Here is a 16,801-nt window from a genome sequence, read left to right as displayed (position 1 = left end):
GTTGGAGTGCACTGGTGTGATCTTGGCTCACTACAATCTCTGCCCCCTGGGCTCAAGCAATCCTCCAACCTCAGCCTCCAGAGTAGCTAAGACTACAGGCCTGTGCCATCACACCCAGCTAATTTTTGTATTTTTTGGTAGAGATGGGGTTTTGCCATGTTGTCCAGGCTGGTCTCTTTACTCCTGGGCTCAAGCAATCTACCCATCTTGTCTTCCCAAAGTGCTGCAATTACAGGCAAGAGCCACCATGCCTGGCTTGAATAATTCTAATATGCCTAGGATGTCTTTCTTGGACTTCAGGGAACCTAATATCTGAAAAAGTTAGTTTAAGGTCAGATAATTTAGAACTTGATATTTTGCTGTTGGGAAGTCTGTCAAATATCAAAGGTTTAAGACACTTGGTATCACAAAATAGGATCACAAGTTACTATAAAACAGTCATTCATTTGGCCAAAATTATAATACAAAAACATTTTCTCTTTGATAGAGAGGAGACTGAATTTCCTAAACATTAAGACCTAGTAAAGACAGCATGAGGCCAGCTAAATCTTTCTCCTTCTCTCTATTTGTTTTCTTCTGTGGTTTTACTGAAAAGGTAAATAAAAATCTCTTACATGAAAATTTTGTTCAAACAAGAAAACCAAATTTTACCTTTGTATGGTATATTATTAATGTTAAAGCTAATTTTAATAAAACATTATAAATAAATCTAATCAGTTTGACCATAAGGTGAGATTTCCGTAAACTTTATAACCTTTTATAATTTTATATTAAGGAGCAGATCAATGCTCCAAGAAAACCCTGTTATTCCGACACATGGGCCTAGACACTGGCCTTCCATTAGGCTGGTGTGCTTTTGATATTAATGTTTAATTTATAGGAATACTCTGATGAATCTTACCCCTCAGAATTGGCTCTTACAGTCTCACACACCCACCTCTTCCTCAATAGTACCTGGGCCTAGAGGAACTGAATAGTTTTGATTTGTGGCCTTGTGTTTGGTGAATGCCACCTTCTCCTGGGTCTAAAGACAAGGCTTCAACTGGTGTCAGTGCTCAAGATTTATCAGGGGCCGGTGCCTTTTTCAGACCTAGGAGTCAAAGCCCTGTAACTTAACAGCACAATAAAATATTTATGCTACAGGTCGGGCACAGTGGCTCACACCTGTGATCTCAGCACTTTGGGAGGCCGAGGCAGGTGGATCACCTGAGGTCAGGAGTTCGAGACGAGCCTGGCCAACATGGTGAAACCCTGACTCTACTAAAAATACAAAATTAGTCCTGGCTAACACAGTGAAACCCCATCTCTGCTAAAACTACAAAAAAAAAAAATTAGCTGGGCATTGTGGTGGGCACCTGTAGTCCCAGCTACTCAGGAGGCTGAGGCAGGAGAATGGCGTGAACCCAGGAGGCGGAGCTTGAAGTGAGCAGAGATCCTGCCACTGCACTCCAGCCTGGGTGACAGAGCGAGACTCTGTGTCAAAAAAAAAAAAAAAAAAAGTCAAAAATTAGCAAGGTGTGGTGGCACATGCCTATAATCCCAACTATTTGGGAGGTTGAGGCAGGAGAATCTCTTAGAACCCTGGAGATGGAGGTTGCAGTGAGCCGAGATCGCACCACTGCACTCCAGCCTAGGTGACCCAGTGAGACTTTGCCTCAAAAAAAAAAAAAAAAAAAAAAATGCTACAGAAAGTTCTGTCATTCTCTCTAACATGTCACAAATTAAAACATTGTGGTTTGGTATTCAGGAGTTATTTTCTGCAGCACTTCACACCACTGTGTTAAAGTAGTTAGGTTACTCATGGCATGTGTCTATTGCTAGTAGTCTAGAGACAGAACTGTGACCAAAAGCAGCAAAAATGTGATAGGTCATATGCCAAACTTATCAAAGTAAGATAACTTTCTCTCCATCATTAAAAAATGGTAAATGTAAATACCAGTTTTGGAAATTCAATATGAGGATAAATAATCTTTCACTTAAATATTATACAACAAAACAAGGACAAAGTAAGAGCAAGCACGCAATCATTTCTTTTCAGCTATTTAAAAAGAGTGTAATCACAGATTTCCAAGATTGGTTTCTAGATACAGTACTGATGTGTGTAGTGTGTGTGTGATGTGTGTGATTAGGTAACTTTCACCACTGAAATCTTCAGACCAGTGCAACACTTACACATATTTTGTTTTCAAGTACACACATGAAAGCCCATCAGTGATTCAAACAGCTTGACATAAAAAATCACTAGAAAGTCTCACTTTTTAAAAATTACTACTTAATCCAAGTGAATGTGACTTTTTTTTTGAGATGGAATCTTGAATTCCCTTGGAAATAAACACCATGTGAGTAGTGTGTGTATGTGGTATGTGTGTGTGGTGTGTGTAGTGTGTATATGTGGTGTGTGTAGTGTGTATGGTGGTATGTGTAGTTGTATGTGATGTGTGTGTAGTGTGCATGGTGTGTGCAGTTGTATGTGGTGTGTGTGTAGTGTGTATATGGTGTGTGTAGTGTGTATTGGTGTGCATAGTGTGTATGGTGTGCGTAGTGTGTGTAAGTGGTGTGTATAGTGTGTGTATGAGGTGTGTGCATGTGGTGTGTGTAGTGTGTATGTGGAGTGTGTATGGTGGTGTGTGTGTACTGTGTATATGGCGTGTGTGTAGTTGTGTGTATGGTGGTGTGTGTATGTGTGGTGTGTGTGTAGTGTGTATGGGGTGTGTGTGTAGTTGTGTATGTAGCTCTAGAGACAGAACTGTGACCAAAAGCATCAAAAATGTGATAAGTTCTATGCCAAAGTTATCAAAGTAAGACAACTAGTTTTTAATCCATCATTAAAAAATGGTAAATGAAAACATTAGTTTTGGAAATTCAATATGAGTATAAATCCTTATATTGTACTGTGTATATGTGGTGTGTGTAGTTGTGTGTATGTGGTGTATGTATGGTGGTGTGTGTGTAGTGTGTATATGTGGTGTGTGTAGTTGTGTGTATGGTGTGTGTAGTGCGTATATGAGATGTGTGTAGTATGTATGTGGTGTGTGTTTGTGTGGTGTGTGTAGGGCGTATATGTGGTGTGTGTAGTTATGTGTATGGTGGTGTGTGTAGTGCCTATATGTGGTGTGTGTGTGTAGTTGTGTGTATGTGGTGTGTGTAGTTGTGTGTATGGTGGTGTGTGTAGTGCCTATATGTGGTGTGTGTAGTTGTGTGTATGTGGTGTGTGCTGTGTAGTGCGTATATGTGGTGTGTGGTGTGTGTAGTTGTGTGTATGGTGGTGTGTGTGTAGTGTGTATATGTGGTGTGTGTAGTTGTGTGTATGGTGGTGTGTGTGTAGTATGTATATGCGGTGTGTGTAGTTGTGTGTATGTGGTGTGTGGGCACGCATGGCTCTCACCTCTCAGGGTATCCTCTATCTGAAGCCCCTGGTATCTGTAGCACCCCCCAATGGCCTCTTGTGTCTGGCCTGTTGTGGTTGGATTTCTTTAGGAGTGGCACCGCTTTCAGTAAACTCTTGTCAGCTCCCACTCCTCATTCACACTGTGTCCTCTTTGGTACCTACAGATTCTGACCTTTTCCAGGTCTCTCAGGAACCATTGTGACTTGCTTTTCGTTGGCATTTTCCTTAACCCCATGCCTAAGTTTTAGCTTTCTCCACCTCATTCAATCATTTACCTGACTACTTTTGCATGATTTCCAATTTTCCAAAAAATTAGCGTATTTTGTCCATTTTGTCTCCCAATAATCTCTGACCTTGTGGGCCTACACTTTTTTTTTTTTTTTTTTTTTAGACAGGGTCTTGCTCCGATGCCCGGGCTGGAGTGCAGTGGCACGATCTCTGCTCACTGCAACCTCCATCTCGGGGGCTCAAGTGATCCTCCTACCTCAGCCTTTTTGCCATGTTGCCCAGGCTGGTCTCAAACTCCTGAGCACAAGAGATCTGCCTGCCTTGGCCTCCCAAAGTGTTGCGATTATGGGTGTGAGCCACCACACCAGGCACAGGTCTATGCTTTTAAAAAAAAGATCCATTATTAGCCTGGTTTTACTAAGGTTTCTGGAGGGAGCAGAGATAAATAGATGTGCTTTATGTTACTGTGTGTAATTCAAAGTCCAGGACCTAGATTATTGCATGAATTAACTGGAATATACTAGCCAAAACGATTTTCTAAGTCATTCTATAAAATCTATGAGCTTGTTATACCCTAAATCGACTTATTTCTAAATTCTAGTTCTCATGAAGTTTGGCCGTCTTTGCCATTTTAACGTGTATAATAGTTGAGTAGCATTAAGTACGTTCACATGGTTGTGCAATCAATCTGCAGAGCTTTTTCATCTTGTAAAACTGCTCTGTGCCCGTTAAACAACTCTCCTTTTGTGCCTCTGCCAGCCCCTGGCATCCACAATTCTACTTTCTGTCTCTGTGAGTTTGACTGCTCTGGGTACCTGTTGTAAGTGGAGTCATATGGCATCTGTCTTTTTGTGTCTGGCTTATTTCACTTAAGCATAATGTTAAGTAAAAAGTTCATCTTAGGCTGGGCGAGGTGGGTCACACCTGTAATCCCAGCACTTTGGGAGGCCAAGGCAGGTGGATCACCTGAGGTCAGGAGTTTGAGACCAGCCTGGCCAACACAGAGTGAAAACCCGTCTCTACTAAAAAATACAAAAATCAGTTGGGTGTGGTGGCGCGTTCCTGTAGTCCCAGCTATTTGGGAAGGTGAGGCAGGAGAATCACTTGAAGCCAGGAGGCGGAGGTTGTAGTGAGCTGAGATTGCGCCACTGCACTCCAGCCTGGCATATGACATATGACAGGACTTCCTTCCCCTGTGGGGCCGAATAAGATTCCACCGTAGGTGTGAAACCATGTTTTGTTTATCCCTCCATCTGTTGGTGGACTTTTGGATTGCTTGCTTCTTCTGTTGTTGACAACACTGCTATGAACATGACTGTGCAAATCTCTCTTTGCGATCCCGCCTCAGTTCTTTTGGATATATGCACAGCAGTGGGGTTCCTGGATCATATGGTGGCTCTATTTTTAACTTTTTGAGTTACCACCATACGTTTTCCACAGCAGCTGTGCCGTTTCCACATTCCCATAATCAGTGCACAAGGTTCCAGTTTCTTCTGTCTTTTTTAAAAATAAATACATGCTCCTTTTGAGTACATTTCAAAAATAGAAACATTAGAAAAAAATTAAAATCACCCATACCCTGTCCTACCGGGAGAATTGTTAACATTTCCTTTTCTCTAATTTTAAGTAAAAATTTAACTTTACTGGTTAGGAGCCAGTATTTTGAGTACTAGTGTTAGGCTGACCTCTAGAGGTAGAACTGGCACATTGCAGCCTTCCACTAGTGCCTCTAACCTGACGTTAACTGTTAAGTTTGGCAATGCCACAGCCTGGTATGTGTGTGGCATTTGAAAATCCTGGTTGATTGGCACATCTTTTGTAGGTGTTTATGTACGTCTTCTACAAAGCTTGAGGCAGAAGTTCTTCCAAAAGAATAAAAAAAATTGGAATTAATCTAACTGGGACAAAATATTGCCAAAAGGCTGGGTTTGATTTGTGGCATGTGGATTTGTTGGCCCTGAAGAGAACGCAGGGGTCTGTCTGCAGATGTTGGAAGCTCCTCCACAGCTTTCACTGGACGTCCCTCGGGACCACAAAGCAGGGTCCTGGAGTTTGCAGTCGGCTGATGGGTTAATGTGTGACCGTATCTCTCCCTCATGCCCAGGTTCTCTGTCCTACCTGTGTGTGCTGCCCAGGGAGGAAGGGCCTGAGGCAGAACCACCACTGCACATTCCTCAGCCTGAGTCTGCTCTGCAAGAGGCGAGTGGTTGTGGCTTTTCTTGCCACTGCTTGCTGTCTCCATGGGACATTCTCATTCCGGGGTGGTCCCTGGAGGATCGAGGAACAAGAGACTCCTGTTCTCCCATTATCTGTCTAATCTCACTCAGTACTTTTGGGAAAAAAGGCTAAAAGTTTGCTTTGGATTAGTGGAAAGGTTTGAAGACGCACAGCTGGCCTACTAAGGCTTGGAGCAGGTGCTTTGAGCACATCAGGCGCTCAGACATAGTTTCCTAAAGGACGCAATGGTTACTCACTATGCTCCCAGACCTTGGCATCCAGAGACCCTGTGTATGTTCAGTGGAAAGATGGTTGGGTGAGGCTGGGATGGTGGCGCTAAGAGATTCATTTAGGTTTTGTTTACTTAAAAAGTGACAAAGAGGATTGGCGGTGGCTAGTTCTGGAGGGTGGAGAGATGAGGATGTTTATTATTCTTTCTACATTTAAAATTTCTTAAATAAATTATGAAAAGGAAATAGTCTTAGAAAAGCAATGGGTGCAGTATTAAACATCTCACTTATTCCTCCATAACACAAAAAACTTTCAATTAAGCTGAAGTGAGTTTTTGCTTGGTAGCTACAAATAGCTCTTCTGCCATATGAATGTTTTTCTTCTGGTTGTGTTTATGGGCAGTGTGGTTGTCTTTTACCAACGTTGACTCCAAGGCTTAGCCACTGCTGCAGGTCAAACTTATATAAATCGTATAGTTAAAAACTGAAAAATTCAAATGTGTTGTAATCTCCAAACAAAGTCTGCGCTAGGCCCTTTCAGGCTATAAAGGACAGGGTACTCTGACTTCTGCTCTCGATGAGGGTTGATTGTGATACCAGGCGAGGGAGTAAGAGATACAGGACACCATCTCTGCGGCTACATCTTTGTCACAGAAACAGACATTGTTCAGGGGACACCTGAGCCTCTGATAGTCAGCCAGTGGCTCTGGCAGCTCACAGCAGTTATAGGGTGGCTGTGTCCTTTTCTAAAGTCCTGCCTTCTTATGGCCTGCAGTCATGGTGACTCCACTACGGGCTGTGTTTCTGTTGCTCCTTCCTGTCCTCAACCAGTCTGCCCACTGTGGAAGTCTGCATTTCTTCTCCTTCTTCTTTCTTCTTTCTTCTTTCTTCTTTCTTCTTCTTCCTCTTCTTCTTCTTCTCCTTCTTCTTCTCCTTCTTCTCCTCTTCCTCCTCCTCCTCTTCTTCTTCTTTTCTTTTCTTCTTCTTCTCCTTCTCCTCCTCCTCCTCCGCCTCCTCCTCCTCCGCCTCCTCCTCCTCGTCCTCCTCCTCCTCCGTCTCCTTCTTCGTCTTCTTCTTCTGACGGAGGGTAGCTCTGTCGCCCAGGCTGGAGTGCAGTGGCGTGATCTCCGCTCACTGAAATTTCCACCTCCCGGGTTCAAGTGATTCTCCTGCCTTAGCCTCCTAAGTAGCTGGGATTAGAGGGATGTGCAGCCACACCTGGCTAATTTTTGTATTTTTAGTAGAATCGGGGTTTCACCATGTTTGCCAGGCTGGTTTCAAACTCCTGAGCTCAGGTAATCTGCCCGCCTCGGCCTCCCAAAGTACTGGGATTACAGGTGTGAGCCACCGTGCCTGGCCTGGGTCTGCATTTCTGACCGCCCTTTCGCTATAGGGCTCAGGCTTCCCTTGGGCTGGTTACTGCAGCCACCACCGGCTGCCCGTGGGTCTCTGCCATTGGCCCAGATTCGCATGTGGGGTCCAGTCCGTGGAAGCCATGGTAGGAAGCTCACATGGCAAAAAAGTAATGGAGAATTTCGGAGGCCTACCTCGGGAGCACCCATTCCAAGGGGTGCTTGACAGCCACAGCTGGGCTGCTCAGTCTTGCTAATCTAGAGCTTCGATTGTAACAGCCAACCCGAGTCTGTGCAAGATGGGACTCTAATTGGAGACCTCTGACAGAAGCTAGAGTTCTCTAACGGCTACATCACTGGGGAAAAAGAGAACTTGGATCCCGTAAATGGAGGGTCACCGATGGGGGCATGGACTCTGAGTGGAGGGGAGGAAGAGTTTCTCTGAGAATTTATAACCATAGAGCAATCCTCAAATTCATACTACCTGTGTCATCTGGAAAACCCCCAAGCAAAGAATTCAGATTGGTTCCTTGGTTGGTAGCGCCCCCAAGTGCCTGGCAGGAGCAAATTGCATATCATCCTCAGAACAATATACCTGCAACCAGTTAGATGTCCAGATTTTTGGCATAGCTTTGGATGAGCCAGAACTTTACATGGCAAATGGGATGTTGCAGATGTAATTGAATTAAGAATGGCAAGATGGGGAGATTATCCTGGAATAGCTGGCTTGGCCTGGTGTAATCACATGGATCCTTTAAAGGGAGGAAGGAGACATGATGACAGAAACAGGTGGGGCAGGGGTGGCTGGCTATGGAGGGGGAAGGGGTCATAAGCCACAGATGCAGGCAGCCTCTAGAAGCTGGGACAGGCCAGGAATGCATTCTCCCTGAAACCTCCAGAAGGGGTGCGTTCCCTGCGGACGCTTTGATGTTAGTCTACTTGGGATTCCTGACCTCCAGAACTGTAAGATAATACCTCTGTATTGTTTAAGCCACTGTTTGTGATAATTTGTTACAGTAGCAATAAGATATTAATGCTACTGCTTTATTGAGATAAATTTACATGTCATACAATTGACTCATTTGACACGTCCAATTCAGTGGTTTTATAGTATGTTTACAGAGTTATGTAACTAAACATTTTCAAAGATGGATCAAAACATACTACACAGTGAATGATAAATGAGCTTTGGATTACATGGTGCTCTCTTTTCCTGAATAATGCCACTTAAGAGGCACAGTCTGTGTTCAGGGAAGTGTGCTGAGTGCTGTTGATGCTGAATCACAGGACCCTGTAGGACCCATGAATGTCTGCGTTTCCTTTTTACCTTAATAGAGGAACCTTTTCTCATGACCCTTTTTGTTATATTTCCCTCCATGATGATTCAAATATCTATTTGCTGGCACTTACCTTGGACCAGTTCTTTTTTGATTTAGCTATTAGAAATCTTAAATTTCTAATCTGTTGCTAAGACACTTCACAGTACCCTATGCAACTAATAAACTTCCAGATGAACTGGCCAAGACACATATTTGGTTTTGTATATTTTTCACTAACTAACTTACTTTTGTTTTTTGCTTGCTTGTTTTTTGAGACAGGGTCTCGCTCTGTCACCCAGGTTGGAGTACAGTGGCACAATCATGGCTTACTGAAGCCTCCACCTCCTGGGCTCAAGTGATTCTCCCACCTCAGCCTACCAAGTAGCTGGGACTACAGGTGTGCACCATCACACCCAGCTAGTTTTTGTATTTTTTATAGAGACGAGGTTTCACCATGTTGCCCAGGCTGGTCTCAAACTCCCGTCCTCAAGTGACCTGCCTGCCTTGGCCTCCCAAAGTGCTGGAATTACAGGTGTGAGCCACTGTGGCTGGCCTCATAACTTTATAAGCCTCTAATTCAAGGAATTTGTTCTATATGAAAATTTGAAAATGCCTGCTCACTGGGGATGGTGGTCCAGGATATTTAGTACTTAACACTAAATTGTTTTGTGGGTGATGAGATCTGAGGGATCAGTATGTTTGTCCTTATACTTCTCCAAAATAAGATAGCTGTTTTATGGCCCTATTTTAAGATAGGTAGATTCTTTTTAAGCTGATATATTACGAATCTTCCAAATTACTTATATGAGAAAAACATCTCAAAGATTCTCTCCTTCCTTTTAAAAAAATTTAGGGCCAGGTGCTGTGGCTCACGCTTATAATCCCAGCACTTTGGGAGGCCAAGGCAGGAGGATCACTTGAGCCCAGGAGTTAGAGATCAACCTGGGCAACATGGCGAAACCTCATCTCTACCAAAAAATACAAAAAATTGGTCAGGCGTGGTGGTGCGCATGTGTGGTCCCCGCTACTTGGGAGGCTAAGGTGGGAGGATCACTTGATCCTGGGAGGTCGAGGCTATGGCGAGTCATGATTGCGCCACTGCACTCCAGCCTGGGCGACAGAGCAGGATCCTGTCAATCAAAAAAACAAAACAAAACAAAACCCAAAAAGCAAAAATATATTAAGAATTTTAAGATGCTAACAGCAGAGCAGTAAACCCAGCACAGGCCCTTCTGAGCATGGTGGCCCGGGTGACTGCACAGACCACATGCCACGAAGCCTACTCTGCTATAGGGTACCTTCTTTCAATCCTTCCATCCCAGGGGACTGACCCAAGGAAGAGGATTAAGAACCACTGTTTTCCAACATGCCCCCCCACCCCACCCCCTGCCATGAGGATTGTTTCATTTTAAAAAAAGTAATTAAGATTTTAAATTGTGGTAAAGTGTATGTAATAAAATTTACCTTAATATTTTAAGTATATTAAGTATATTTACATTGTTGTGCTACCATCACCATCATTCATCTCCAGAATGTTTTCATCTTCTCGGATTGAAACTCTGGACCCATTAAACCTTAACTCCCCATTCCTCAACCTCCAGCCCCTGGCAGCTACCAACATTCTAGTTGTGTCTCTGTTATTATTTTTTTGAGACAGAGTCTCACTCTGTCGCTCAGGCTGGAGTGCAGTGGTGCGACCATAGCTCACTGCAACCTCTGCCTCCTGGGTTCAAGCGATTCTCCTGCCTCAGCCTCCTGAGTAGCTGGGATTACAGGCGTGCGGCACCATGCCAAGCTAATTTTTCGTATTTTTAGTAGAGATGGGGTTTCACCATGTTGGCCAGGCTGGTCTCGAACTCCTGACCTCAAGTGATCCACCCACCTTGGCCTCCCAAAGTGCTGGAATTACAGGAGTGAGCCACCTAGCCTGGCCTGCCTCTATTATATTGACTGCTCTAGATACCTCTTCTAGGTGGAATCACACAGTATTTTTCCTTTTGTGACTGGCTTATTTCACTCAGCATAATATCCTCAAGGTTCATCCATTTTGTAGCGTGTGACAGAATTTCCTTCCTCTTTACTGCTGAATAATATTCTGTTGTGTGTATGTACCACGTTTTGTTTATCTACTCATCTATTGATGGACGCTTAGGTTGCTTCTAGCTCTTGGTTATTGTGAATAATGCTGCTGTGCACATGGGTGTACAAAAATCTCTTGGAGACCCTGCTTTCCATTATTTTGGGTTTATACCCAGAAGTTGAATTGCTGGATCATACTGTAATTCTGTTTTTGGGAACTGCCATATCTGTTTTCCATAGCGGTTGCACCATTTTACAGTCTCACCAGCAGTGCGCAATGGTTCTAGTTTCTCCACATCCTTGCCAACAATTGCTGGTTTCTATTTTTGGTAGCCCCTAATGGGTGTGAGGTGGTATCTCCCTGTGGATCTGCTTTGCATTTCCCTCATGATTCCTGATGTTGAGCTTTATTTGTTTTTAAGTGTGGTATTGAATACTCACAGTGATCCTTCTCTCTGCCTTTCCAGAAAGGAGATGAAGTTGCTGGAGCAGGCAGGGTCTCTGAAAGGCTCCCTGAGTGTAGAAGAGCAGCTGTCACTCATCAGTGGTTGTCCCAATATCCAAGAAGCAGTAGAGGGCGCCATGCACATTCAGGTGAGTGAAGGACACTGGTGCCGCATCTGTGGGGCCTGAGACATTGTCTCCCATCCTCTCCGGAGGAACAGGGCAGGATACAGAGCAGTGGCAGGTGTGGGCATTTTGCATCTTCAAGGGCAGGATTTTGTTTTATGTGATAGGAAATGTGGTCCTCAAAACACCCTCTATACTGGGTTCTCATCAAATTAGTGTGACAATGTTCTGTTTCAGGAGACCAGTGCCTTATCCGCGAGACCACTAGGGATTCTGGTGACAATGTTTATTTTAGAGGCATTAACAGTTTTAGCAAAAATAGGTTTTCTGGACTGCTAATACTGTTTTATTTTGTTTCATCATCTTATCAAATGAGAGATTATATTATTGTTCTCATATGTAATTGAGCAAAAGCTTACATCATCAAAAAGAAAACCTTTTACTTGCATGTAGCCTTTCCAACAACTTTACTTTAAAAAAGAGAAATCCTCATGAGGGTTGTTTGCACAGCGGGATGAGCCTGGAGAGGTGAGTGGTCCCTGCAGGTGGAGCTGGGAGCAGCCCCTGTGGCTTGGCCCTCTTTCCAGGCATCCCGCTCCTGGAGCTCCTGTGCCCACGCACAGGCCCTGCCCTGTTGAAGAATCCCGAGGCATACCCTTGTCTTTTCAAAGGCTGTACTTACTGCTATAAGGTTTATGCAAATTTACCTAAAACTAAAAGAGTCATTATTCCCAGTATCTTTCCTTGATATTTTGTGTTCTGAGATTTGCACATTTCACGTTGTTACTCTGTTGATATTTTAGCTGAGAATTTGGAAGCAAACCGAAAAGGCTGTGTGTGTTCTCTGGTCAGTTGCTGCTCTAAGATTCGGGTCAAATACAGAAGATGGAGGTTTTAGGTCTCTATGACTCTAAAATTTCTTAAAATTGTTAAATTTCTCAATTTGCTAAAAATTCATTAAACAAATGTGTGTCACCACAGAACACAAGGAGAGGACTGTTTTTCAACTTCTTATCTCTTTCTAATATATTATCCTCTATCTCTTGATATAGTGAAGTTTGTAAGAAGTTGAAGGGTCTTTAAAGAGACCTGAGGGCTCCTAATGAGTTCCCAGTGCCACCTGTTTCTACCCTTAGTTGCGGGTGCTATAAGAGGAGTTGCTTCTGAAGAGCACAGACGCTGTCCAGGCCTGGTCTTGGCAGAGAAGCTTCTTTCACATGAATTTAGTTTTATTTTTTATTTTCTTGAGACAGAGTCACTCTGTTGGCCCAGGCTGGAGTGCAGTGGTGTGATCTCGGCTCATTGCAGCCTCCACTTCCTGGATTCAAGCGATTCTCCTGTCTCAGCCTGCGGAGTGGCTGGGATTACAAGCGTGCACCACCACACCCAGCTAATTTTTGCTTTTTTAGTAGAGACAGGGTTTCACCATGTTAGCCAGGCTGGTCTCAAACTCCTAACCTCAAGTGATCCGCTGGTCTTGGCCTCTCGAAGTGCTGGGATTACAGGCGTGAGCCACTGTAACCTGCACGAGTTTAGGTTTTTTTGTTTTTTGTTCTTTTTTGAGATAGAGTTTCGCTCTGTCACCCAGGCTGGAGTTCAGTGGTGTGATCTTGGCTCATTGCAACCTCTGCCTCCTGGGTTCAAGCGATTCTTGAGCCTCAGCCTCTCAAGTAGCTTGGATTATAGGCATAAACCACTGCTCCCAGCCATGAGTTTAGTTTTTAAGGAAAGTATTTAGTTATAGAATGTGATCGAAATATGAATAAGTGACCTATTATTATAATATTTCTACTTTCACATTTCACAGAATGCTTTTGTTCAAACTCTGGGCTGATATCTCCAACTTCAGCATGTTTGTCTTCATTACAATCACTTTTTGAGTCTCTCTGAACAGAGTTCCCAGACCGTATTACCTTTGCCTCTTGGAGATGTTTGCTATGCAGAGCTTTTTGAACCCATCTACAATGCTGGCACTGGAAATTTTATCTCCAGCCTCAAAGACTAATTCTCAAACATTTAGGTGTTTTTTCCCTTTGTAATGATACACTTGTGATTCCATAGCATGGCAACTTGCTGGGTTTTTTTTTTTCTTTTAAAGAATCTTTCTACAGCTAATTTATAAATTTCCTAGCAGTAACAATTGTAAAGTCATTCCCTAGGAATAATTCATCTATCCATGTTAAATCTCTTTGTCTCCCCATCCCATTTTTTTGATAGTTTATCATATGATTTCTATAAACATCCAAAACTACCGTAACTGAATTAGTTCTGGTTAATGTGTCTCCCTCAAAGAGTATACTGTTTTTAATAAAGTGGTGAACCCTCCATAATATGAGAACATTATAATAGACTTGGGTAATAAGGCAAGTTTTTCTGTTAAAGAGTAATTTGGGGGGAATATGTGAATTTAGAAGGCATGTAAAGTGCTTACATGGTACTTGGCACACAGAAAATGCTCAGGAAATGGTAATTATTTTATAATGTGGCCATTTATAACAATTTTGGTTTTAAAGAATGACATGGGGCAGTATATGGTGTTCTGTACATGGTTGGCACTGGTGAAAACTGCTCTTTAACTACAGTCTGTCTTTATTTTATAGATTAAATGAGTGTATTTACAAGGCATGACATGTTGAGCCACATCTATTATGTAGAACACAGAGCCAAGCCGGATGAGGAGAGGAAACTAGAGAAGGATGATGTAAACCAGTAGGTTTAATTCCTATGAGAGTTTATATTCTTCAGAAATTGTTGTACCTCCAGGACCGGAGAGAGGAGTGGGTAGGAATAGTTCTGACCGGGAGGCTTCGGGAAGGTTTAATGCAGGTAGGATAGGAGCTTGTCTTGACTTTTGACAAGTGGATTTGGGGGTGTGGGTGGGAGGATTGTGTGGGAGGAAGAGATGAACGAGATGAGAAGTCCCTTTGAGGATGTCTGTAAGCCCGCATTACAGACCCATTGCAAAGGCAGGAAAGGCTGGTCCAAGGTGGAAACCAAGTCGCCATGCTATGAATGCCAACCTGAAGAATTACTTAGGTGAATTGAGTAATACACAGTGCTTAGAGGAGTACATGAAGAGAAGCACCATTTAAGTGTTTCTTTAAAGAAATAAAGATGGAGGTTGGGTGTGGTGGCTCACGCCTGTAATCCCAGCACTCTTGGGAGGCTGAGGTGGGTGGATTGCTCGAGCTCAGGAGTTCAAGACCAGCTTGGCCAATATGGTGAGACCTCATCTCTACTGAAAATACAAAAATTTAGCAGGGTGTGGTGGCATGTGCCTGTGGTCCCAACTACTTGGGAGGCTGAGGTGGGAGGATTTCCTGAGTCTGGGAGGTGGAGGTTGCAGTGAGCCGAGATCGGGCCACTGCACTCCAGCCTGGGCAACTGGAGTAAGACTCCATCTCAAAAAACAAACAAACAAACAAACAAAAAACATATTGTGAGACCTGAAGAAAAAATTATTATAAAAAAAAATAAAGAACTAAAGGGTTTGGATTTCAATCTATGTCCTGATTAGAATCCTGCAAGGAAGGTATTTAGTAGGAGAATGAAATGAATCAGAAGGAAAGATGAGTAAGAAAAAAGAATCAGCAGTTCATTTTTGCCAGTTGACTGATTTTCTTGGGCATGTTTACACATTTCTTTTCTTTTCTTTCTTTCTTTCTTTTTTTCTTTGAGATGGAATCTGGCTCTGTCGTCCAGGCTGGAGTGCAGTGGCGTGATCTCGGCTCCCTGCAACCTCCACCTCCTGGGCTCAAGGGATTCTCATGCCTCAGCCTCCTGAGTAGCTGGGATTACAGGCATGTGCCACCACACACGGCTAATTTTTTGTGTACATTTTTTTTTAATAGAGATGGGGTTTCACCATGTTGGCCCGGCTGCTCTCTAACTCCTGACCTCTAGTGATCCACCTGCCTCTGCCTCCCAAAGTCCTGGGATTACAGGCATGAGCCATTGCGCCCAGCCTACACATTTCTTTATATGATGTAAAGCAAATTTAATCCTCTGAATTTTAAAACTAGTGCATAGGCTGGGCGTGGTGGTCCACGCCTGTAATCCCAGCGCTTTGGGAGGCCAATGTGGGCAGACTGCCTGAGCTAAGTAGTTCAAGACCAGCTTGGGCAACATGGCGAAACCCCATCTCTACTAAAAATACAAAACATTAGCCAGGCATGGGGTGTATGCCTGTAATTCCAGCTACTTGAGAGGCTGAGGCACGAGAATCACTTGAACCCAGGAGGTAAAGGTTGAAGTGAGACAAGATGGAGCCACTGTACTCCAGCCTGGGTGACAAAGTGAGACCTTGTCTCAAAAACAACAACAACAACAACAAAACCTAGTGCATATTAGTGTCTCAGGTTTACCAAACAAACAAGTAAATGAAACCCCCAGAGTGAAACCTACCTAATGCTGCCCCACGTTTGTTAAAGTACATTAGTGTTTCTAACACAATGTAATGTTAAACATGTATCTTACCTAATTAAACATCTCTGTGTTGTAAAGAAAGTTTAGGACAATCCTGTTTAGGTTCATTATTCCAAAAATACTTAAGATTTTTGTGTATTTATATGTTTCCACTTCTCCTGTTTATTTTCTTTCTAATACATTTGAGATTATACTGTAAATAGAATTTTGCATCATGGTTTTTATTTAAAACTTAGAACATTTCCTGCTGTACGATTTGCTCAGGGCTATATTAGAGAGAAGTGGCACAATCTTGGCTCACTGCAACCTCTGCCTCCTGGGTTCAAGCGATTATTGCGCCTCAGCCTCTTAAGTAGCTGGGATTACAGGCATCTGCCACTATGCCCAGCTGATTTTTGTATTTTTAGTAGAAACAGGGTTTCACCATGTTGGCCAGGCTGGTCTTGAACTCCTGACCTCAAGTGAGACATATAATTTTTAGACTGAAAAAATTGTGATAGTCACCATTTGATGGCAAACCTGAAAGAAGCTTCCATCTAAGAATTCCATTAAAGCTGAGGTTCCCAAAGTCCGCAGCCTCTGCCGGCCTGCAACCACTCACCCGCTGGCAACCACTCACCCGCCCTGTGGTGCTGCCTCATCTCAGGGTCCACAGACTTTTTGCCAGCGGCACCCTCTTAGCAGCTCTCACAGCTCCTTTTTCTGATTTATACAAAGGAAGGTTCTCAGTGTAGAAAAATCAATCTAGGCTACTTGGAGACAGTTTTCTTTTTTTAAAAAAATTAATTGCTGTATTTTGGCCAGGCGCAGTGGCTTATGCCTGTAATCCCAGCACTCTGGGAGGCCGAGGCGGGCGGATCATGAGGTCAGGAGATGGAGACCATCCTGGCCAACACAGTGAAACCCTGTCTCTACTAAAAATACAAAAAATTAGCCAGGCGTGGTGGCGGGCACCTGTAGTCCCAGCTACCCGGGAGGCTGAGGCAGGGGAAT

At 43.5% G+C, this 16,801-nt stretch overlaps 1 protein-coding gene across 3 annotated transcripts in view; it reads left to right on the top strand.

The window, feature by feature from the left end:
* Positions 1 to 16,801, top strand: part of CRYL1 (crystallin lambda 1) — a 122,169-nt gene that overhangs the window by 26,722 nt on the left and 78,646 nt on the right. For all 3 annotated transcript variants that reach the window (XM_009248465.4, NM_001131484.1, XM_054528611.2), the window contains one exon: positions 11,281 to 11,407. In XM_009248465.4, coding sequence (XP_009246740.1) covers positions 11,281 to 11,407 — 127 coding nt within the window. The remainder of the gene's footprint in view (positions 1 to 11,280; positions 11,408 to 16,801) is intronic.

The sequence above is a fragment of the Pongo abelii genome, chromosome 14, assembly GCF_028885655.2.
Source record: "Pongo abelii isolate AG06213 chromosome 14, NHGRI_mPonAbe1-v2.0_pri, whole genome shotgun sequence".
Classification (NCBI taxonomy): domain Eukaryota; kingdom Metazoa; phylum Chordata; class Mammalia; order Primates; family Hominidae; genus Pongo; species Pongo abelii.
Note: the sequence above shows the minus strand (reverse complement) of the source record. Positions and strands in the feature narration are given on the sequence as shown.